The sequence below is a fragment of the Mus musculus genome, chromosome 9 (assembly GCF_000001635.26).
Source record: "Mus musculus strain C57BL/6J chromosome 9, GRCm38.p6 C57BL/6J".
Taxonomy (NCBI): domain Eukaryota; kingdom Metazoa; phylum Chordata; class Mammalia; order Rodentia; family Muridae; genus Mus; species Mus musculus.
Window position 1 is genome coordinate 122,232,152 of NC_000075.6, and position 25,404 is coordinate 122,257,555.

The 25,404-nt window shown below is 45.7% G+C and overlaps 1 protein-coding gene across 6 annotated transcripts in view; it reads right to left on the reverse strand.

The window, feature by feature from the left end:
- The window catches only part of Ano10 (anoctamin 10), a 118,571-nt gene that overhangs the window by 56,278 nt on the left and 36,889 nt on the right, over nt 1-25,404 (reverse strand). For all 6 annotated transcript variants that reach the window (NM_001271873.1, NM_133979.3, XM_030243941.1 and 3 more), the window contains exons 9-11: nt 24,905-25,087; nt 20,785-20,976; nt 18,996-19,124 (exon numbers count right to left, since the gene is read on the reverse strand). In NM_001271873.1, the coding sequence (NP_001258802.1) occupies nt 18,996-19,124; nt 20,785-20,976; nt 24,905-25,087 (504 nt within the window). The remainder of the gene's footprint in view (nt 1-18,995; nt 19,125-20,784; nt 20,977-24,904; nt 25,088-25,404) is intronic.

Here is a 25,404-nt window from a genome sequence, read left to right on the forward strand (position 1 = left end):
ACTTTTGACTGATTTCATTTTGGGGGATTATTGCTTTAAGTCTTGTGAGAGAGACAGTTAAAACAGACCAACACAGTTAGTCCAACATAGTAATGGAGTGCAACACACACACAAAGACAAGTGCCACGGTGCCTCCAGAAGAAGCCACTCACACATCCTGCTGCCTAGCTTCTCACTGCAGCTCCCCAGCTAGAGAGAAAAGTAAAGAGATCATAGGGCATTCACTGATTCACCCGGTGGTGCAAAACCTCACCAAGTGTCTTTAATGGAGTCCTGCCTCTAGGAGACACCTCCTGCTAAGCTGTACAGTGGAGTGTTATCAATTCTCCCTTATGGAACTGATGTTGGTCTGACATCTGACACCCATATCTGCCTGAAAATCACCTTTACTTTATAAAGCCAAATATCTATGTCCCTCAATGTATACCTCACACCTGCTCATGTATGAAGCAGGTCCAGGTGGTGTGGCCATAGACACAGCTGATTCTCAGAGCACATGGGCAGGGATGCTCTATTCTCTTTGCAGCTGACTTGGCTGCAGCCTGGCTGTGTATCTTCTGTATGACCCAGAACCACAGTGATGCCAACACTGAGAACAGTACATCTCCCATTCTGAGAAACTGTCAGCAGAGGGGGTACTGCTAACACATGTGGCACCTCATCATAATTTGGGGGAAGGTAGGGAAAATGGGAAAGGCTATGTTTGGACTAGATCTTGAAGGATAGGGAGGGGAGTCCTCGACGAGGTCCTCTGATAAGCAAAAATTAGGTGAGAGAGAATTTCCAAAGACACCTAGACAGGAGATAAAAAGCATAGTGGTGCCATGCAAGGTCTGCATGCTGCAAGGAAGCTAGCGAGCAAGAGGCAGATGTGAGGCAAAGGCAGGACCCATGAGCAGTTAAACCGGAAGCAGCAGTGGCAGGTTGGAAAGAAACAATCCCCAAAGAGATAGGGAAATGTCAAGCATGTGTGTGGTTTCAAAGTGCACAGCAGTAAAAACCACATCCAAGCAGGGGCAGGAAAGCCCTGCCTACCCCTCCTACAGGGTGGTGGGGTCTGTGAAGGGACAGCAGGCCAGAGCACACAGACACACCTGTGCACACTTACCTGCTATAATCACACCAAGTTTATGTCCAGGCCTCTGAAGGAATCAACTACCTGATTAGTTTTTCTAGTGTCCAATCCAGTTTTTAAAAATGTTTTCTTCTAAAGATCAAACATTCCATAGGAGCAATCGTGCTCAATGTTAAGGTCACGTAGTGTGATTAATACTCAAGTGTGAAACTCAGAGCAGCTTCCTGCTTCAACACTAGTTCAGGTTGACTGTGCAGTGACATTTCTCAGATGGGTTCTTTGGTGAAGTCCCGGCTCCCAGGGTGACTGTGTATGAAGACAGGGGCATACAGTAACTAAGGCGATTGATTCCATTCACAGCAGTGTGCTCCTGATTCCGGATCCACATCTAGTGAACGGGCATCACAAAGCTTATGCACTCAGTGTGGACTGAGACCTGCCTGCTGTACCAGCACCTGCATCCTGGACTTCCAGTGTCTGGAATGGTAGGTGGATAACTTCCTGTTGGTTAAGTCCCTGGGCAGCAGTGTGTCACTCACCGCACCAGCTGACTGCCACCCAAGCTGGCCAATATCAGGAGACCATGAGCCAGTGTGTTTACAGCACAGCAGCACCAGACTTCAGAAGCTTCACAATGCTTATCTCAAAGCACTGAAAACACACACTGAAAACACACGCTTGCCATACTTTTGAACCAGTCTGCAGGCTGCACCTGTGGCAAAGATGGCACACAGTCCATGGGCATCTGAGAAGAAAGTACTATTCAATATCGAACACAGAACTCCAAATTAAGATATTAATTTCAAACACAAGAGAGAAGATGCACACTGTGGGGCCGGGGCAACGGTCAGGGTCTGCTCTTATCCCATCATTAAAGAATCCGTCAAGATGACTCAGCGCAGGGCTACAGAGTTAACAGCCTTGTTTATGGCATGTGTGGCTCTGTTTCCCTTCAGCCCCTCCATTAGGCTCAGTAACGACAGCCATGGGGCTCACAGCAATTCGATTACAAACTCACAACTGGGCAATTACTTCTCCATCAGTTGAGAATATCTGCTAAACTCATAAAACAGATTCTCTTAGGGCAGTAGGTCTCAACCTTCCTAATGCTGCAAACCACTAACACAGTTCCTCATTTTGTGGTGACCCCAACCATAAAATTATTGTGTCACTACTTTATATTTGTAATTTTGCTACTGTTATGAATTGTAATATAAATACCTGACATGGAACCATACACACCACACACACAGGGGCCGAGACCCACAGGTTGAGAACCACTGCCTTAGATGCTAATGTGGTCAGACAAACAAAGCCTTTTTGGTCATCCTGATGTAACGGGAAGGTCTGCAACTCAAGAACAAGCAGGAAGAAACCAGACATCTCCTCTGAAACTGGAGTTACAGGTGGTTGTCTGCCTCCATATGGGTGCTAGGAATTGAACCTGGGTCCTCTGGGAAAGTAGCCAAGGCTTTACAACACTGGGCCATCTCTCCAGCCCTGGAACTGTGTTCTTCATTTCACTCATGGTGTGTTGTTGGATGCCACAAAGAACCCTAGTTCCCTTTCCCAAGCTGTTCCCAGAGTCTGTAACCTTCCTGACAGTTGTTCATTCCATCTGCTTCTCACTGGATGTATTGTGGATAGGCCTGGTGCTGTTTGTATTTTGATGCTAATTCCACTCTCCTGGGAGGGATTATGTGGACAAGAATGAGACACACGTACTCAGGTGACTTCTTGTGAACCAATACCCTAATTAATAAAGGAGCCAATCACTTGGTGAGTAGGAGGGACTTCCAGGTTGGACTGAGGAAGTGAGGAAGCAGGAGAGAGTTAGGTTTTTTGGGACAGGGATAGCGTGAAGACAAGATGTAGCTACGAGTGTTTCCCATTTCAATTGTGGATCAGTCAGGATTTGATACAGGAAGATTTAGATTTAATAAGGCTTACAAGATTAGGATTTTAGTTGTTGTACCCAGCAATTGAGTTACCATCTTTTCTGAACTAAGTTTGTGTTGTGTTTTCCTTCACACAGTGGCTTGTCTGGGTTCAAGAGAGAAAGGTTGCATTAAAGTGTGGGTTTGCCTGAGGTACACTGCAAAGGCTGTGGGGGATCTGAAGCATGGGGCTGACGTGTAGGAACTTAGCAAGCTGGGTGGAGATGTTTTGGGAGCTCCGGGCCAGAGAGTCTCTACGAGACAAGAACAGGTCAGCCATTGTCCGCCAGTGTATGTCTGGCCAGGCCGCTGGGGCAGAGAGTTGCCGGCACGAGCTCAGAGCATGCTCAGAACATGCCGTTTGGATTTTTAATACTTCCTGCAACACTGGATTACTTAGGGTCTTGTCTACAGAAGAGCTTGCGTTCTGTCTATCATTCAGTGGTACACTTCTTTAAAAACAATGTGTTTGTCCTGTGTTCTTGACTGAACACCTCAGCTAGCCTTCCAGAACCTGCTCAAGTTTGAGTTGCCATCTTTTTCCCATTCCTGATCTTAGGCAGTGTCCAGCCTTACACCACTGAGTATGTGACTTTAGCTGTAGGGGCACTTTTGCTGTTTTTGATAGAGAAATCTCTTTATAGATTCCTCAAAGCAGTCTTGTTGTGGTGAAGGGGTAGGAGCAGTGAGAGCTGAGGCCCTTCCCAAATCCATTCTGGTCTGCTGTCAAGATCAATAGGGCAGACGCTCACAGAGCGTAAGTTCTAGCCTTAGTTTTTCTTTTTTTTTTTTTTTTTTTTATTTATTTATTATATGTAAGTACTGTCTTTAGACACCAGAAGAGGGAGTCAGATCTCATTACAGATGGTTGTGAGCCACCATGTGGTTGCTGGGATTTGAACTCTGGACCTTCGGAAGAGCAGTCGGGTGCTCTTACCCACTGAGCCAACTCGCCAGCCCAGTTTTTCTTTTAAAGAAACTTAGTTTTTCTTTTCTTTTCTTTTCCTTTTTTTTTTTTTTTTTTTTTTTTTTTGGCTTTTTGAGACAGGGTTTCTCTGTATAGCTCTGGCTGTCCTGGAACTCACTCTGTAGACCAGGCTGGCCTCAAACTCAGAAATCCACCTGCCTCTGCCTCCCAAGTGCTGGGATTAAAGACGTGCGCCACCACTGACCGGCCTAGACTTAGCTTTTCTAGGAACTATTTCTTCCAGATCGAGGTCTCCTGGTTGTACATGACTTCAGCATGATCTCCCCACCAGGAACAATTTATTATTCTATTTGTTTTATGACAGAATTATTGCTCTGGTTTGAGAGAGACAGGCAGTGTACACACTTACACATCCACCCAGGGATATTAAACAGTCAAGTCTGTGCACAGAGGACTGACTGTAATGAGTACCAACAGAGTTTCTGCAGTCAGAGACGATGGACATACAGACAATAAAATCTTCTCTCCCGTTTGAGATTCATGCTCAGAATTAGAGACACACTCATTGTCCTGTTCTGTCCTGTTTAAGTCTCTATATTTTATTAGTCTCACTCATTAACCATCACTTTTGACAACTTCTTCACTAGACTTAAAGTCATAGTATGTGTGACTATTTTGGGACACAACACCTCTGTGGAGCACTGCCACTTGCTGCCCGCCATGAACAGCACTCATCACAGAGCAGGGAAAGATAATGAATTAACCAGCCAGAGGAAAATCTACTCAGAGCATCTTGAATAATTCCAACAAGTGCTAACTGAAAAAACATAGAAAGGACATAGAGGCTTTGGGAAAATGTCTGTCAGACAAATGCGGCCAGTCAAACTTCATCAAGCTCAATATCCACAACATGTAAGCATGTATATATGCATGCATATATATGTATGTATGTATATATATATATATATATCCACATATATATATGTATGTATATATACATATGTATGTATGTATGTATATATATATATACACACACACACACACATATATATATATATATATGGATGGATGCCTGTCATGTATGTTGTATCTACCTACCTACCTATCTACACATGCTGTACTTCAATTTAAAACAATTTGAATATTTATTTAGATTACCCCATAGAATTACAAAATACAGCAACTGCATTGTTTTCTGAGCCTCCTTTTAAGTACTAATAGAGATTCTTGAGTTCTCTCTGGCTCTAAAATAAATTCTGATATTTTACTTCAACAATATGAATAATATATTTCTAAGAGAAACATACAAATGCATGCATCCCTATACAGTGAATACATAGTCACCAACACAAGCACAATACACACACGTATGCACATATGCATGTATGTACACACACTCAATACTGCTCTTCAGTGGCTTAGAGCACATAGACACAGGATTTAAATCACAGACTTATGGACAAGTCTGTGTGGTGAATTCTGCAAGAAAGTTTTTACATTTGTCAATGACTGTATATTTATAAAAATTTAATTTCGGAATTCCCTTTATCCATTTAAATTACTGCGCCATGTCTGGCATGTGCTCTGTGGATAATATATCAAGAGTTACTATAACATTACTATGACATTAACCAGAACAGATTTTGAGGAGACCTAGTTATAAAACAGAGTGAGAGTAATTCATATAATATTAAAAATATCATAAACCAAACAGAAAATGAAACACTTTTCTTAGTTTATCAGTGAATATATTATGTTGAAATCAAAATTGTCCAAAACCACCAAAATAAGTGCATTTTTCTAGACATAAAAATATTGTCCCAGAGCTCTGGACTGTAGTGCAATAATAGAGCCGACCTCATGACTCATAGTACAGCCTCTAAAAACAAAAATCTCAAAAACCAAAAACCAGCCCCACAGTGGAAGGCTGATGAGACGGCCCCAACCTCTGCCCTGCACACAATTAAGAGACACGATGGTCTTGAACTTTGGCACCATGGAGAAAGGCAATCAATGCCCAAACCCAGCAGGAACAGCCCTGGGCCTACATTTGAATGGGAACTCAAATCTGGCATCAAGAGTTGAAGTGTAGGAGTAAAGGTACCTCAAGAAATCATTCCCAGTGAGGCCACTGCAACCATGTGACAACACAGCCTCCTGGAGGCTGAGTGCTTGGAGCCACATGGAACTGAGACTTGTACACGCAGCGCTCTCTCTCTCTCTCTCTCTCTCTCTCTCTCTCACACACACACACACACACACACATACATGTCTGTAGTCACAATATAGGCATTCTAACGTATGATTATACCCACCATATTCCAGTATTTTGAAGAAAAAACCAAGATGACAGATTCCCAAGAACCAACATCTACAGCAAACTAAATCCCTACATTGAACAAGCTGTTTCTTTAAGTGATTTATTTATTTATTTATTTAATGTATATGAGTACACCATTGCTCTCTTCAGACACACCAGAAGAGGGCATCAGAGCCCATTGCAGATGGTTGTGAGCCACCATGTGGTTGCTGGGAGTTGAACTCAGGACCCCTGGAAGAGCAGTCAGTGCTCTTAACCACTGAGCCATCTCTCCAGCCTGAACAAGCTGTTTCAACTTACTTTCTTTTTCTCTGAGACAGGTACTCACTGTGCAGCCCAGGCTGACCTGGAGCTATCTAGACTGAGCTAGCCTTTCTCTCACAAGACTCAGCCTCAGCTTCCTGTCTCCTGGGATCAGCAGTAGTGTGCAAGCTGCCAGGCCTGGTCTTAACTTCTTTAAATTCCAAGTCATGGTTTATTTTATTCCAAGAATACAGCAAGACACCCATCATCTTAATATTAGTTTATAGGTTAGCATAGCCTAAAATGTTGCTTAATGATAATGAAGGTGAGACGGGCCTTTCGTGGCTTAGATACACTTATCTTTTGATGTGCATGCTAAAAGCTTCATCTTACATTAATATTTTTTAAAAAGATTTATTTATTAATTATATGTAAGTACATTGTAACTGCCTTCAGACACTCCAGAAGAAGGCGTCAGATTTCATTATGGATGGTTGTGAGCCACCATGTGGTTGCTGGGATTTGAACTCAGGATCTCTGGATGAGCAGTCAGTGCTCTTAACCACTGAGCCATCTCTTCAGCCCTTACATTAATATTTTAAAATAAGAAATGAAAGTTACTGTATATCTCTGCTTTCTAATTTGTATAAATATATATAGCAGGTCTCAAAAATAAAAATATAACGTGTGATCTCACAATTTTGTCGTTTCCATGGTAATTCAAACATAATGAAGGAGTCGACAGCTGTCCAAGTCTGGTGATGTTTCACCCAGTAAACAGAAATGTTCCCAAGAGTCACCATGAATGTGGCCCTGTCCATACCCTGTCAATTCGTTGCCAGCCCCAAGACACCTGTGCCTTGGCAACAAGGACAAGAATGGCATCACGATCAGGAGAGGTCAGAGTGCCAGAGCTGCACCCAGTTTCAGCACAGATCAGCAGACCCTAGAGGGAAAAAACTCAGCTGCCTCTCCTTGCCCTCATTCTAACACAGCATTTAAACTTCAACTTCTACCCAGGAGTTAGAAAACTCAGCAACCATCACTGCCTTGCCATTCTCACTGAGTATAGGTGAGAAGACAGGTGCTGTGCACCAGGAGACAGAGTAGACGGAAGGAAAGACCGATTCCTGAGCAATCTCTGAGCCAGTGGGACGGCCGGGAACAGTGGAGCTCCTGTGAGCTCATCCACGCTCCACACTCTATGTGCTGTGTCCTGCGTGCCTCCATTCCACTGGATATGTACTCTCTGCACTCTGCCTACATGGCCTGTGGCAAGGTCAGGGCCAGAGCCCAAAGCAGCTCAATATGCCTTTGCTCATTCCCAGGCCAAGTTATCATCAAAGGCCTGAGAAGAACAGAGCAAGATGGAGGGCTATGACAGCAACTGTCGCGTTGCAGCTGGCTAGTTCATATAAGAAAAGAATATCTCAATTATCGAAGGAAATAAAGAAGGGAGCTTGGGCAAGGGGGGAGGTAAGTCCAGCAGGGAGGGAGTGTGGGTGGGGCTAAAAGCTGGAAAGACAGGCAGATCAAAGAATCACCACCCTCTGCCTGCGGGTCAGAGTGTAGGTCCACGGCCTAGTTACTTCATCTTGAAGCTTAAAGTTTCAAAAGCTCAGGCCAGGCAGGGGTGGTGGCGAACGCCTTTAATCCCAGCACTTGGGAGGCAGAGGCAGGCGGATCTCTGAGTTAGAGGCCAGTCTGGTCTACAAAGTGAGTTCCAGGACAGCCAGGGCTACAGAGAAACCCTGTCTCAAAAAAAAAAAAAAAAAGTTCCAAGAGCTCATTAATGCAACACTTGCTGAGTTGTACTGAGAAACAACAACAAAAACAAAAAACAAAAAATAAAACAAAACAAAACCCAACATGATTCTCCACCCAAAGCTGCTAGTCTTCGGACAGTTCTAAAGGGTTTGTTCTTATTTTTTAACCTAATAAATCCACAAGTAGATGTTCCCCTGGCTCTGGCCTCAGCCCATTCCCAGTGCTGGTGAAAGCAAGGCAGAATGTCTGTTGTTATCCACAGGCAGTTTTCAGTTTTCCAATCTTGTCAAACTGTCGGTGCCACTGGCCCAGGCTTGAGACAGCAGCTATGCTAATCACCTTCCTCAGCCTGTCAATTTCATGGTACAAGAACTTCTTAGAAAAGGTCAGATCTGCTTTGTGCAACACCATAGGCTGTACATTCTAAAGCTTAATAGCATCAGGTCAGCTGACATATGCATTCCTTTACATCAACACCCCTGAGACTGCCAGTGAAACTCTCATCTCTACTAGACAATCAAGTATGAAGCAAATGCGCTGCAGCCTGCTTGGCGACCACTGTGATTAGCTGTGCTTGCTATCTGCACTTTACCCACAGATGCACTGACAGGGAGCCGGGCTTACGGGCTGTGCAGCAGGGACTCCGTGGCTGGTACACTAATGCATGCATGACCTTGAGCCTTCTGAATTCTGAGTCATATGACTGCATTACTATTCAAAGATGACACACGTGGATTAACGGAAAGCACACTCCTCCCTGGAAATGCCTCTCTAGTTTCCATATGCTTTTGACTAACATCAAAATGAAATGGTGTCAAAAGACAGATACCAATAAAGCTTCCTACTGGTAACCACATGAAAATACAGAGGCTGGAGCTGGCTCAGTGGGTAAAGTATCCACTGTGCAAGTGTGGGGATGTGAGTTCAAATCCCCACAGCACTCCTAAGGACAGATGTGGGAGCACACACGTGTAATCCCCGAATCCTATCAGCAGAGACAGGTCAGCTAGTGATCGGATCAGCAAACCTGGGTGGGGTATACAGCAGCAAACAAGAGTGTCTCAAATGAGGTGGAAGGTGAGGAGTGTCACTTGTGACTGTCTGACAGCCACACATGTGCTATGCCATGCATGTGCCTCACACACATGCATGTGCACTCTCACACCGATTCCCCTGGAGGAGCACAGTTTCTCTAAAAACCTTGACTAAGATGTGTGCAATACAGGAGAGCTGAGGAGGAATGCCTAGGATCTGTCCTTCCTCTCAGGATAAAATGACCAACTAACACCTCCTGTTATTCTCACTTGTGAATTTGTACACATGCTTGAGTGCTTCTGTGTGTGTGTGTGTGTGTGTGTGTGTGTGTAGTGTATGTAAGTATGTGTGTGAGTGTGAGTGTGAGACAGAGAGACAGAGAGGCAGAGAGGCAGAGGACAGAAGCACTGAAAGAGGAGGCACCCACTTTGGGCAGGATGAATATTCCAGCAGTCTCAGGGGAACTTTAACACATGGGGATGTGAGCACTCTGTCACACATCTTACTGAGCACGCACTCAGCGTGGGGTGGCACCTGGCTGCTCTTTCTTTCAGTTCCCTTTCTATGGCTGGTTAGCACTGAACCTCCACAAAACTACTCTCCCTGCTCCCATCTCACCCTGACTGTGAAACCCCTTCAGCAAGTTCCTCGCACCGGTAGCCACATCATAGACTTCATTATCAGCACAGATGGTACCAATTAGCTTCTGCGTGAGGCTTTGATATGGAAAGAGCAAGGGAAGCCTGTGTGGTCACCCAGGCATGAGTGCCCGTGGCTTAAGGACAGCAGTGTCTGTATCTTTTGCAGCTCATCATCCACCTGCGCCCGATCTGTCAGAGGCAGTCTTGACTTTGAGGCTCAGCTTGAGCCCAACTTACAACACACACACACACACACACACACACATACACACACGCAAGTATGTTATACTCACACAAAGGCGCACACACCTTCAGTTGAAACATTCATTTTTTTTTCTTTTACCCAATATATGTAAAACGAAAAACTCAGACCCTTTGCCCCTCTTGGCACTTAACAATGTTAGAAAGCTGTAATTCATCTTTACAACTCTGAATGTATGCCCGTCCCTGGGAAAGTGTTTATTAGCCAGGGACAGATACAGGCAGCTGCATTTTACACATAATGCCAGTCTACTAACTTCTGGTCCTGTCTGCATCATGGCACCTTGGGGTCCACAAAAGAAGCCAAAGCCCCTCTGAAGCTACTGAGCAATCGATCTGCTGAAGGGACAGAGTGACAGAGTGACAGAGTGACAGAGTGACAGAGGCTCAGCAAAGAAAGCAAATCCAACATGGTGATGTAACAGAAACATGAGCCGCTGAGGCAGTGCCTGACCAGACCCCAACCAACATCTTAAACACTGAAAGAACATTTAAACCAAGGTAAAAAACTCAAAAAAATGAGCCCTGCAATGGTCACTCTGAAGTGCCGCCACCTCCTGAAGAGGGACGAATGGTTGTCTCCTCTCCTCTAGAACAGACCCTCAGCCAGGGTTGTGATGAGATCTGGTTGCACGAGGGCAGAGGCTGAACAGGAAATCGCTGTTCTGCAGAGCATTCCTGTATCACTGGTTACTCCAGCTGCTCTGCAGCGCTGCAGGAACACATGGGTGGCAGGTGCCAAGAGCTGGGACCATAGTCGGAGCTGCCAAAGAATTCGGCAAAGGGAAGCAGACAGACCTGGGGAGCTGTGGAAGGTGGGAGATATCCTTATGTAAACAAGGAAGCTCAGCAGGAGCTGCAGGTTCTCCTGTTGCTGAGAGCAAGAGCACAAGGAAAGAGGGAGGGGGGAGGGAGGAAGAGGGGAAGGGAGGGAGGAAGGGAGAGAGGAAGAGGGGGAAAGGGAGAAAGGGAGGGAGGGAGGGAGAAAGGGGAAGGGAAGGAGAGGAGGGAAGGGAAGGGAGGGAAGAAGGGAGGGAGGGGGAGAAAGAACTGCCCAGAACAGGCTGAGAAGAGGCAGTGACTGGTGAGCGTCCTCAGAGCTAGACCACCATGCTCTCCACAGTGTATGATTCCTTGAGGGTCCACCCTGCTCTCCTGCTTCACAGCAGGACTCAGACACTCTGGGCTGTGAGCTTCCCAGTGCTTACATTCTTACCCCACCTTAGTATATTTTCTGAAACCATGCTACTGTGAATAAAAAAATATCACTTCCAAAGTGAGGGGCTTGCCTTTGCCTATATTTTAGGGCAAGAAATATGTTAACCACCATAATACCTTAAAAATGCAAAATAATCTAAAAAATTGTCATCAAAATGTTACTTTAAAAAAGAGTGTGCTCTAATCATAAGTGTTGAGAGGTCTCTGGGTTGTCAACAAAACAAACATCTGCCATTCACAGAGACTAAAGGCCAACCCTTAAGACAGCAGTCCCCAGGAAGCCCATTCAGATGACACAAGGACACAAGGTTCTTCATATTCTGCATTGTGGGGTACATGCACGAGGAAGTGTCTTGTTGAGTCTGGAGTGCAGCTCATCATGCAGGGAAGCCATGGCAGGATGAGGGGGCGCTGGCAGCTGAAGGAATGTGGCTGCTCAGTGGCTGCCTCCTTTCCCCTTTTTATTCAGGCTGGGACCCTAGCCCTCCAAGGCACCGCCCACACTGGGGGAAGGGAGGGGGAGGGGGAGGGTCCTCCTTCAATTGTACCTTTCTGGACACAGAGGTGATTCTAAATACCAGCTGGATAGCAGTCAACACTAACCATTACAACCCCCATGGTGGTGACTGGAAATCCAAGGCTTCAAGAGTAAAACCTTGACAGACACTTGGCAGCAGTGTGAAGCCATAGGAGAGTGTGCCCAGGTTTTTATGGCTTCCCTCTCATCACTTTAACTGTCATTTCCTTATCCTGTCTGATGGCAGTCTGTCTTTGTGGAGTCCTTCCAAAGGTTCTCACTGCAGTGACAGCTCTACTTTACCCAAAGGCTCTCACTGCAGCGATGGCTCTTCTACTTTAGCACATGCTTTCATCAGTTTTCATTTCATTTCATTAAATTATATCAATTAAAGTAACAAAAATGCCATGCAAAACCAAATATGTTTTGGTGGTGGTATCTCTTTTCATAAGCATTTAGCAAGCAGACTCTGTCCCTAGACCCTACATCCCATCTACATCTAGAAGCTGGGAGAGCTGCTATACCAGCACCCTCTAGTGGGCACGGGGATCAGCGCCATCTAGAGATGAGGTTAGAGAAAGGCCTCCTACCACACTGGAATTTCTCTCTTAGGCAGTTCTGCAGATGCTTCCAAAGCTAGGATCATATCTTCTTAACACCTGGTACGTCTTAAGCATAAAATAAATATGCATCTGATGGAAGAACCCGCCCTGCCTGCCTTTAAGCCAACCACAGAACACAGAGCATTTTAACTGGATAAAAAACTGAAGATGGGGGCAGCCTAGAGTAAGACTAGAAAACATAAAAAATGACCAGCAAGGATAAAAAAAACAGAAGTAGGAAGACGGGCTGGGTGTGGTGACTCACACCTGTGGGCTAGCTCACAACCCTGACTCAAAACCAAAGCACAAATGTTAGGGGAAAATCTAGCTCATGATTCCATCCAAAAGGACACAAATAGAAGAGCTAGAACCCAACACATGTAAGACAAAAAACAAAAACAAACAAACAACAACAACAACCCCCCTGGGAAGTGGACACCATGAACAGTTGACTGTTGGCTCTTCCTGGCCAAGCTTGCAATTAAATTATCAGAGTTTAATAAAGCCAACCACAATGATCTGCATTTCTGAAAAGGACAGCGTCAGCTGGCAAATTCCAAGTAGCTAATCCTTCTGCAGGTACTTCAATTTATCAAAACAAGCAGAGGTGTCCCAGGGCTGTCCAGTGCGGGTGCTGGGAGCTGCACTTGGATCCTCTGCAATAGTGATGTGATCTTAACCTCTGAGCCATCTCTCCAGCTCCACTAAACATGTTCTAAATTTACAGGGTATTCTTACAAATAATAGAATTTTAAGATTTTTGCCTAGAGGTTTTCTTAATATTCTTCCAAAAAGTACAGTCAGCAAGCTTACCAATTACCACTCTGAAATTCTTTCTCAGATAACTATCACAAAGAACACGGAGGGAGGAAAAAAACCCTGTGATTTATTTGCCCTTGTACAAATTCTTAGTAAGAACTGTTTCATCACTAGAAACCATTCATGAAGTGACTTGGCACACGCCTGTCAGCCCCTGGGGAGCTTTGGTCCTTGAGCAGGCCTGGGGAGCTCCATCTTGGAGAGGAAACAATGGAGATTAGACAGTTGTGTGAGCGTCCTGCTAGCTGCACAAAGGGCACCAGGTGTCCTATGGTAGAGCAGGAACCAGGGCAGGTGGAAGGCAAAGGGGAACCACTGAGAGCCTTTCCCATCACAGAGGACAGACGTGGTTAGAATATCATCCCGGGAGAACAGCACCATGAGCAGACAGTGTGGGTGCGCCATCACTTCCGTGGGGCTGTTAACACGCCTGAGGTGAAGGGGTTAAGGGAGCAGGGCTTTGCTTTGGCTCATGGTTTAGAGGGTTTAGTTCATGGCTGCCTCACTCCGTTTGCTTGGGCAGAACAGCCTGGCGGCAGGAACATGAGGTAGAAGCTACTCTCTACTTCTTGGTGAACAGGAAGCAGAGAGAAAGGTCACACAGGAAGAAACCAGAACAACCTATCACGTGACTCCAGGAACCTATCTGCACTAAATTGGCCTCATCTCCAACCTTTCACCACTGCCCAGTAATGCCATTGCATTGCAAACCTACTGTTTACAGCAGGGCCCTCCCGATCCCATGTCTGGAGACACACTCACAGACACACCCAGGAGTGTGTGTCACTAAATCCAGTCAGTAAAGTTATTGTGCATTACTGTGGGGCAAAAAGAGGCAGCTGGAACACAGCAAGCCTAGTGGGGACTGGTTGTAAGCGCCCAGGTGAGAACTGCTAAACTGCATACTATAGTCAGAAATCTGGAAATTGGGGTTCTTTAAAAACAACAGAAACATTGTAAGAATATGTTTTTGTTTTAATCCTAGGTCTGGGGATATGGGGTTTCTTCATAGCAGCTGATTATGATTTGCCTCAGGCTCTAGCAGAGGCGTGATTCTGCCAGCTGCATCCCATGGGGTGCAATGCTTGGAATTCTGGGAATTTTTCAGAGAGTATATAAATGCTAGGGTCCAGAGAGCCGGGGTGGGTTGCTGATTGTTTGTTTGGGGGTGGTTGCAGTTTAAGTAGCCTTCCACAAAGAAGAAAGAAGAAAAAAGGAGAGGGGAAGAGAAGGAGGGAAATAATTAGATATTCTTACTGCGAAGTTCTAACTTTCGACAAGGAACTCGATGCCCCTCATCAGCAAAAAGTAGTCTAATGATAACACAGTTCCCCTTTCAGACCCCTGACTATTCAAGTACCTCTTTCCTTCCCTCCCTATTCTTTTTTTCTCTCTTCTCTAGTGTTTAGGGTTGATGGAATGGAAAATGGGCAGAGAAGGGTGGACGAAAGAACCCATGAAGTAGCAGAGAACAGCTACAGCACACTTAGTGATGTAATGTTTGACACAAGACTGACACGTAACTGACACTCTGCAGAGCACAGATGAGAAACAGCGGGACCCTGGCTCCAGCCAATGCTGAGGGCCTGGACAGAGTCAGAACCAACAACAAGGAGGGGTGAGTCGGGGCAGGGAAGGTTGGACTGAGGTGTGGAAGCAAACCCAGCAGGGAAGAAAAAGAAAGGGGAGCAGGAAACTAATATGAGAGCAAACTGTGACACAGTCAACCATCAAGACGTGGGCTGGGGAGACACGCCATGGCCAGCACGGGCACTCGCACTAATGCTGAAAGGAGAAATTCACAGAGCTCAGAGAAGGGAGCCTTAGGTGGTCACTCAGCTACACTCTGACTCAGACATCTCTGCTGTGATGACCTGGTGAAGAACTGATGGTGACAGGGCTGGCACTGTCACACCAGTCAGATCACACCCGTCTCCCGTCACAAGGACTCTGTGCTCACTCTCTCACACAAGCAGTCCCCCTCGGATCTCACCGTTACAGGTGGCAGCAAACCCTGCTCACTCCAAACCCTTGTCTCTGCAGGGCAGGCTGACACACCTCGATCCCGCTGAGGACAGGGTGGGTGCTCTAAGTGGTGGCTCAGTGACAGACTCCACAGTAACCACAGGACACAGCAATCTACATCGTGGCCCACCCTGCTCTAGAGAGGGGGCAACACATTCAACAAAGAGTTAAAGTGAGTAAATCCTGAACAGCTGTCTTCCGAGAGCTGACTATATTATGACTGAAACTAGGAAAAACCCGTCCTCCTCTCTTAGCATACTACATAGATGACCCGCAGTTCCATTTCTAACCAGTAGGGGGCGAGTGCATCCTATAACTTACTTCTCCCATACCCACAAGAAACTGCTTTAAAGGGGTATTTTTCAAACTAGTAATTAAGCATGAACAGAGACAACGGATTCACTAGTCACTAGAACCTAAAATGCAGTCAATCTCCCAACAAACTGTTGGCTCACTTTTGCCTTTAGAGTGTTAGCATTCCGAGGATTAGCATTTAGAGGTTAAATGGTTAGCATTTGGCATATCGGACTGATATAACTGATACACAAGATAACGGGACATCATTCCACACAGGAGTTTGGACTGTGTGGCCCACTGCTGTTTCCACTGGTACTGTGACTCTGCACTTACAGGCGTGGCCCTCGGCTGGAAACAACATCAGAGACAAAAGGATGTCTCAGGCATGAGGTGGCTTCTCAGGGGACTGTGGAACATGATCTGTGGGCTGATGTTCATGGTATTTCCAATATCAAACTTTAACCCATAAAACGGTCACATTCAGTGTGCTCTCCCCTCATGCTCAGGTCTACTGTCCATCCCCGATAAATCTATTGCACAAAGCCGTGTCACGAGCCATGTCTCTAAGGGCAGCGCTAGGTGGCAGTAAGCACACAGACGCCACAGCAGCTTTCACTGTTGGTCCTGACATGCTTGGAGGGTGCAGTGGATCCAACTCTAAAGAAATCCAAGCATCAGAAAGAAGCAGAAGTGTGGAAGTTATCTGGGGTTGGAGGTGTGAGGCCAGGAGACAAGTACAGCCGAGTTTATCACAGGGACTGTTTTCCAAAAGGTCTTTGTTCTGCGACAAATCTTAATCACATAAATACACTTAGATGCTAATGACTTTGAAATGTAACATTTTAAATTGCTTCTTTCTATCAATATGTTAAATTTTTATTTAAAACATAATTTATGTATTTTTTATAATTTGCTGTGGCGTTTTGGATGAGCAAAATTTTACTTAGAGACCATGAATAAATACATTAAAGTAAAACATGCAGTATTATCTGTGAGATAGACATTTTCAAAAGCTAATAAAAGCCGATGGTGAAGCTCGCTTGTAATCCCAGCACCTAGACACAGAGAAAGGACAGTCATGGTTCAGGGCATCCTCAGCTACACAGACACTTTGGGGACAGCCTGGGCTTCATGGCACCCTGTCTCCAAGAAACAAACAGCAACAAAAACTTCAGGGGAAAACAGGGAATGATATAAATTAATGATTTTACTTTATAGAAAATGGATTACTTCCTTTCTTTAAAGTAGTTTGACCCAGTGGTAGTTTTTCGTTGAGTAGAACTGACAAGCAAAAGCTGTGCACAGCTGCGGGTCAGTGTGAATCGCACACACATTACAGAGTGGTTGGCACGGCTGAGCTGACTGACATTCATGTCGCCTAGCAGTTACCTTCTAACTCTGAACTGAATCTCAACATGACTTTATAAACTGACATGATCACACAACCAAAACCTACGTTTTCTAATTTATTTCTAAATGCTCCATTTTTATTTACAGAGAGGCCATATGGCATACAGCTGTCTCAGTAGTGCTACAGTAAAACTGGTTAACTTACTTTTTTTTTTATTGCTGTAATGTTATATCTAACATTTTTTCCAAGGTTGATTTTTGTACTGACACAGAAAAATACTTAAGTTACCAACCAGGGGGAGGGAACTCTCAGGTGTATGAGTACCAACAACTGGAGCCTGGCAGTTTGCAGAGCTGCCCCGAGCCAAGGGTCACCCGAGCCAAGGCAGGAGCATCAGGCCCTGGATCCAATTAGAGGAGCATCCAACCCAGGGAAGCAGCAACATGGAGCCCATGAAAGCTCAGAGAAGGGAAGGTAGAAACAGAGATGGCCACACTCACATCCTCCAGCTTGGAACGGTGCTGCTGTGCAGACAGAACGACTGTCAAGCTTTCTGTGTCTCTCAGGACTCTCATCCCTTCTCGCTCTTTTTAAGCACTTGCCAACCAAGAAACCACCTGGCAGCCAGGTCCACCTTTCTCGTGACACTGAGGATCACAGTGGCTGGGAAAGCATCCTCCATGCAAACTGTCTTCCAGTGCCCAGCTGACCTCTTCTGTACCAAGGTGGTTTGAAGCCCGTGCCCAAAGCCTGGGTAACTCTGGCCTCAGTTAAAAAAAGAAACAAGCGGCAAAGCTGCACAGCATTTCTGGCATCACACGGGCTCCCGTAGCCCCGCTGAGTGGCTTCTATAAGCCCAGGCAGCCTTCAGGTCTTTTCCTTACCCTCTCTTCGACAGGTAATAAACCTCACAAATGGCTCTTCAAAATATGGTTCTATACCCCAAACTCAACACCAACATACTGGCACCCACCAGGGCCATCTTTCTCCCTTCCTGCTCAGTGGTGTCTATAAATTATTCTCCTGAATGCACACTGTACCCATGGCATCCACGGTGAGCACATGCACACACAGTGAACACACACACAATGAACATAAACACAGCACACACAGTGAACTCACACACAATGCACACACACAGTGAGCTCACACACAGCAAGCACACACAGTGAGCATAAACATAGTGAGCACACACAGTGAACTCACACACAGTATGTGCAAGCACACACACACACACACACACAGTGAGCTAACACGCAGTTAGAACACACAGTGAGCTCACAGCATAGGACAGAAGAAAGGGGACCATGGAGATGGATCTCTTCAGCCTCCAAGTGGGACATTCAAAGCCACAACTTCATTTTCTTGGGTCAACCCTGACCCAGAGTTTTTGGGTATGCTGCTCTACAGTCTACCAAGTTCTGTTTCTGTACATTTCCACAAGTATTACATTTCCAACTAGTCACAAAAGGGCACAATGTTCTTTGGTGTCAAATATCACCAGCAGTGGAGGCAGCTCTGAAGATTTCTCACTCATGTTTGGTCCCTGCTTAGTTTTCCAGACACAGTAGGGCCCCATTTTTCCAAAATGATAAACAGAGATGTGAGACATGTGGCCAGAGTACCTGTGTCTTGTGTGTAAGACCATGTGCCTTCCTACAAGTTACCACAGAGCCTGAGGGTGTTACAGTGCAGTGGACCAGGCGTAAAGCAAGAAGGGGCATTTCCCTAGAACAGGCAGAAAACACGCAAGTACGCAGATGTCTATTCCAAACAGAGAGTCCAACAGTGTCTGGAAAGGTCTCTTCCTGTGAGCTGGGCAGGGAGCAGCAGCGCACAGCCTACACTCTCTAGTCAGACATGTTTTCTTACCGCCCGGCACATGAGTTACTCCAGACAGCGCGGCAGCTCGGATGGAGGACAGCAGAGGCCTGTGCTGGGATGGACACTTTGACTTACCTCTACGGCCACCACAATCAGAACAAGGTCTGTTTTGGATTCTGGAAAGACTGCATTCACTTGTGGTGACATTCCAATCAGAGCACAGTTAGTGACCACGGATATAACGCTCATCGTTTCAAAAGCCAACTGAAAGGGAAAAGGCACAGCATGAGGAGCAGCAGCAGACACACCCCATCTCCATGTTGCCTTTCCCTAGCTTCTACCCCATCTACATACATGCTAAACCTCCGCCCATCTTGATAGGGTTCTCTTTGCTTAGGAAAGCTGTATGTAGTGGGCATTTTAGATTCTTTTGACTTGACTACTCCTCTGCAGTACGTCCAGCCTTCCCACCTAAGCTGGCCAGGCTTTGAGTGTGGGCACCTCCGGCACTGTCCATGCTACCTGTCTCTGCTTGTTTCTGAAGGGAATGTAAAGACCATCACAGGAAAGCACTTTGCTCCCAAAAGCAGGTGATATCTGGAAAGAAGCTACTCTACAAAACCGTCCCGCTTTGATAAGCCCCATGTTCCACCTGGCTTAGCTACAACCAAGCTCATTATTGATGTGGTCCCTTCCTGGGGACAAGAACCAAAGTCCTTGTAGGGCACTAGCAAATCCAGAAGCCAGGCTTCAGTGGGACTTACAGAACACTGACTGTTTATGCTCACTGTGTGTGCTTGCTGTGTGTGAGCTCACTGTGTGTGTGCATTGTGTGTGAGTTCACTGTCTGCAGATCTGACCTCACGCCGCGCCTGCTGGGCCCTGCCACTGTGTTTGTGTCTCACTGATCATATTTCTGCCTTCACTTTCACTAAATTGGCTCTTTCTTGGTTCCTTTCTTCTACTGGCCTTGGGTTTATCTTGCCTGTCTTTTCTACTTTAACATTGAGATCTTTTTCAGCATAAATGCCTAGTGCTGTGAGTTCCTGGCCCCTCCCTCATCAGCCACACCCCACATATTTTTCTTCTGGTTTAGTATATCTTTGAGTGTCATCTGAGAGTTTCTTTTCATGGGCATTTTGTGCTGTCTGCTTTTCCAATGGATATCCTGCTGTTATCTTCTGCCACTAACTCTAGTTTGAGCTTATTGTCAAAGGTGCACTATGTACAACTCCAACTCTTTGAAGTGCTTTCAGTCCTGAGATAACTGGATGTTCTGTCAGACACTGCCTGCTGATGGCGCCACTGAGCCTTCTTCATTCTTGACTTTCCTCTTCTATCTTGGGAAAGAGAGTGTTTTCATCTTTAAGTACAATGTGGGTTCACCATTCCTCCTTTCTCTTCAAGCTTTTGTTCTCTCTTCTGTTTTAAAACTGTTGCTTGATGCATATACATTTATTTCAGTTTGATGTTTTCTGAGAATGTGTCCCCCTTTTCATGGCAGAGTGTTCCTCTCAGACAGTACCACAGCAGCCTCTGCTTGCATTTTTCCTCTTTTCTTCTCAGCAATGTATTTTTTTTCTTTTACTTTCACCCTGTTTATCAACCCCTGTGAATTATTTCTATAAACAGTGCACACCTGGATCACAGTCTCATCCACTCTGCCATTCTCAGTCTTTAATCTGTATATTTAGGCCATTTATAGTTAGTGTAACCATTGGTATGCTGAGATTTAAGTCAGACACTTGTTTTCTATCTGATCCCTGTCTTTACTCTTCACTTTTCTTACCTGAGTTATCAATATTACTTTTGAGCTTCTTTTCTGGTATTTAGTGGTGTTCTGGGTATTATACATTTTCTGCTTTTAGAGTTTTTCTTTCCCCAACAATGACTCAGCTTTTCACATTGTTCTTCACATAGTTACCTGCCATACGCCAATACTGGCCGAAGGTTCTGCAAATGGCCGTTTGAAGACCCTGCACATTTTCAAGGCATCTGAGTTGACTTCAGTGAAGTTATTTAACACAGCAAAGGCAGCTGCTAGCGGGTAAACACAAGAGAAAAGGCTCACATAGCCAAACTGCAGGAACAACTCCAGGTAATCATCAAAGGTTCCCTGCGATGGAGAGACAGAGGCATTGCTCAGTGTCACACGGGAATAACCGCGCCAATGCTAGCAAAGGGGCAGGGGATGGCTTTTAGCTACTAAAGGACTCAGGATCTATGCCAATCCTTTCTTCTCAACCACAAAGTCATACAAATTTAAAAGTTATTTTGCACTAAGTTGCTGAAATAAGGAATCAAAAATTATTTACCCATTTCCTCACATATAAACCATTAAACTGATGATATCCACTTGAACCAACACAAGACAAACAACACCAAATCTAAACATGTTGTTTTTAATGATCCAAAAGATGTATCCTTGCTAGCCATCTTTAATCCCAACACTCAGGAGGCAGAGGCAGGCAGATCTCTGAGTTCAAGGACAGCCAAAGCTTCATAGATACACACTCAAGGGGGAGGACGGATCCTTATCCATAGGCACTCAAGATGCCCAGACCTTAACTAGAAAGTGACAATGAGCTGGGAAGATGTTACACCGGGTGAAGGAGCCTGATGCTAAGGTCAGAGACCTGAATTTGCTTCCAAAATTCCTATGATGGAAAGAGAGGACCAACTCTTGTAAGTTGTCCTCTGGTCCATATGAGCATGCACACATGCACATCCTACAGTCCTACATCTGACCTTTGCCCACAGCATGGCTGAGGAAGAGCTGTCAGCTTGATGAGTGAGCATAGAAAGCCCTAACCAAAACAAAGACAACACACCTCAGAGAATAGGTAACTCAACCACTGCCACTAGAAGACCCCTCCCCCAACCGCGTGAGAGTAAGTGTGTGTGGGGTGTGTGTGTGTGTGTGTGTGTGTGTGTGTGTGTGTGTGTGTGTTCTATTACATGTTCTGTTTTCACATTTGGAATCATGCTGTCGTGATCATATAGATGTACAGTTTCCTCAAAAGAGACAGTTGAATGGCTTCTGAAATGTTAGGGTCCCTTGCTCAGAAAACCCCCTCCTGATGCCACAGTGGGCTGGGTGGCTTCTGGCATGTGAGAGTCCACTTCAGGGGGCCCTTCCTCATACCCCAAAGGGCTAGCTAGGGAGCCCACTGCAGTTCTAGGTGACTCTAGGTGCCCACATGCTCACTGCCAGTACATTTACACTTAGGAGAGACTGTGAGGCAGCACCAGGTAAACCCAAGAGCAAGAAGAGAAAAATACAAACTTAGCAAAGCAAACACAAGCCCAAGACTCCCTGACCTCTTAGGTGAAGGCCAGCAAAGACCACCTGATGGCAGCCTTAAGAGTTGACATGTAGAATGGTTATGGGATGTCAGTCAAAATCGTGATCTCACATTCCTAATTCATTAATATCTGAAGACAAAGTCCAGGTTCCAGGGGCCCAGCCCAATGACTCCTTTCCTACCCCATCCCTACTGAGTGTATGTACCCAGTGCCAAACCAACTCTCAAGGAAAGCAGGCATGGAATGAAGGCCATGGGGCAGGGACCGATGCCAAACTCATGTTCCATGGTCAATAAAATGAGGCCTCAGCCTCCAGGATGGAGAAAGGGAGATGAGTAGCTTATGGTCTCAACACAAAATAAAATCTTAGCAAATTCCCGCTGAGCAGTGTAGCAACATGATAAGACAATTAAAGAGATAATAATCACAACAGAAAGAAAATGGTTCAATATTATTCATGATTTAAAACTCTTACAAAACAAGGTATTTTAAATGTCTCCAAAACACAAAACAAACACAACAGCCAACAGTGACAAGGTGGAGTCAGGAAGAAGGAAGAAAACAGAGTTGTGCATGCTGAAAGCCCAGCAGGATCATGGGAAATGCTGGGCATGCTGGGAAGCTCAGCAGGCCTGCTGGGAAAAGACAAAGTCTGACACCGTCCACACACAGGGCTAGAGCAGCAGCGGGCACAGCTTCAGAGCACGTGCCCGCAGAAAACCAGTCACTTTAAAACAGAAAAACTCGTTTGAAGTCTGCCACCAATGTGAGCGGATGGAAGACCCCACCTGCCACAGGACAACCCAGCTCAGTGTGGCCCAGCATAAGCACACCAGCAAAACCACACTGAATGATCACAGAGGCTGACTGCTGTGAGAAGGGAGTGAGGGGAAAGACCATCCTTCCATGAGTTCTGCTAGAAATTAAGAATGAAAAATTGATTCACTGAAATAACAATATATTCACATAAATAAAGAACCCTTAAAAGTAATTGCATTTTGCAAATCAGAAAATGTTTTAAGAGAAGATCAACATCCAGGCACAACCCTCGCCAGCTTCTTCACAGTGAGCTTGCTGGGAGATGGCCCAAAGCACTGGGTGCAAGGGAGGGGCAGCAATGGACACGGAAGCTTTGAGTAGGTCAGAGGTCAGGACAGCCAGGGACCACCGTAGCCCAAGAGGCAGAAGCTTCATTTTCCTTGCCTACTCTGTTTGAAATTTTCCCAGTTTTCTATAGTGAAGGGGGAAGCCATGTTTCACAATAGTTTAATAGTTTAGACTCTGACAAACTTCCTTCTTCCAAACTCACAATAACACTTCAGACTCCTGCATGGCAGCCAGGGAGCATCTGATGCCAAGACTTCTGACTTCAGTAAGAAGCAAGTTGGTAAGCACAGACTCAGAACCAAAGAGGCAGAGGCTAGGACCCACTTCCTGGTTTGGTTACTAACCAACAACAGGACTGCACTGTCCATTTCTGCTCAGGATAATTCTAGTGTTTGTGCTATCACACACAAAAGTGGGCTACGGTCACACTGCTGTTGTGCTTCCTAAAGGAAGAAGATGTGAGAGTACAAGAGAGATCAGTGTGAAGATTCTGGGTGTCCCTATGGCCATTCATTCTCAAATGAGGAAGAACTGAGTTGAGTGAGTATGAGTGTGAATGAGTGTGTGTGACTGTGTGAGCGTGAATCAATGAGTGTGTGAGAGTGAGAGTGTGTGAGTGAGTTTGAATGTGTGTGTGTGAGTGAGTATGTGAGTAAAGAAGTGTGTGAGTGTGCTGAGTGACAGTGAGTATGAGTGTGTGTGAGTGTGCGTATATGAGTGAGTGTAAAGGAGTATGTGTGTGTGTGTGTGTGTGTGTGTGTGTGTGTGTGTGTGTGTGTGGTCTGTACAGCACACAATGAGCCTAGAGAAAGCAACAGAGAGACCTGAGAGGGTGGCAAATTTGGTTCAGAGCTTGTCAGCAGATAAGAGTGGAGGATGAGTTAGGTTTTCATGAGCTAGAGGTTTTTATTACAAGCAACTAAACCTCTAATAATCCACGTGCATTTCCTCAAAACAACTGGGAAGTCTTCTGGAGCTGTCCTGGGGCAGAGACAATGACAACACAGAACAAGGACACTCTTAGGCTTCACGACCCACTCAGTCCCCAAATCCATCCCACTCAGAAAGCAGGATCCATGACACACATCTGTAACTCCCACACTCCCATTGTGAGACAAGAGGCAGACACAGAAGGCGTGGAAGCTCTCAGCCAGCTAAGCTAGCCTGGGGTATGCGGAGCAGCAGATATAAGAAACTCTGCCTTGACTGAGTGGGAGGTGGGAACTGACCTCCTGAAGTTGATCTTTGACTCCATGTTGGACAGACTCTCTCGAACACAACACATAAACTAATAACCTATAATGGCACTAATCTGATGTCCTAATAGTCATGGGTGAGCAATTCTGCTGCTTCAGGGACCATCTCTCCTGTGCACTGTCACACTAGAGCACCCGTCCCTGCACCTCTCTGTGTGAAACAGCCAGGTAATCTTCCACCCTCACCCTCTGGTGTTAAAGAGTCAACACAGGCATCTTAACGCATAGTTCTATCTTTCTAATGTCAAAGTGGCTCCTGCTGAGGGAGCCCGCTGCAGTGCTCTTAGAGGGAAGCATGGCACATTGGAGACAATGAGCTCACAGCACACGCTCATACACGTTCACTAAAGTATAACTCAACAATACTGCACTTACCAGGTACGTTCCCATTTCCTTCTCCAGGAGGACTTGCTCATACAAGGTTGTGTCGACCTCAGACTTTAATGCCTGAACCTTCCGCTTTACCCTCGCACAGTACTTCCGCTGCAGCCAGTAAGGAAGAAGAGATTCTACGACTTGGTTCAGAATCTGGGAGGTGATCAGGAGTGTGGCCAAGCTCTAAGGAGAAGCATGAGTGTCAACTCAGCAAGAACAGAGCAAAACCACAACATGTACCATCCTCCAACACTACAATCAGATCATATGATGTCACAAACATGAGCATTAGAGAGCTGGGTGTGAATGCAAGGTTTCTAACTCATGAAGAATATCAGAAGAAACCAGCTGGGCTAGGTGTGGTGGGACATGACTTTAATCCTGACAGTCTGGAAGCAGAGGGAGGCTTGGTCTACATATCGAGTTCTAGGCCACCCAGGACCCTTCATAGTGAGACGCTGCCTTAGATAAATGGTGGATGGATGGATGGATGGATGGAT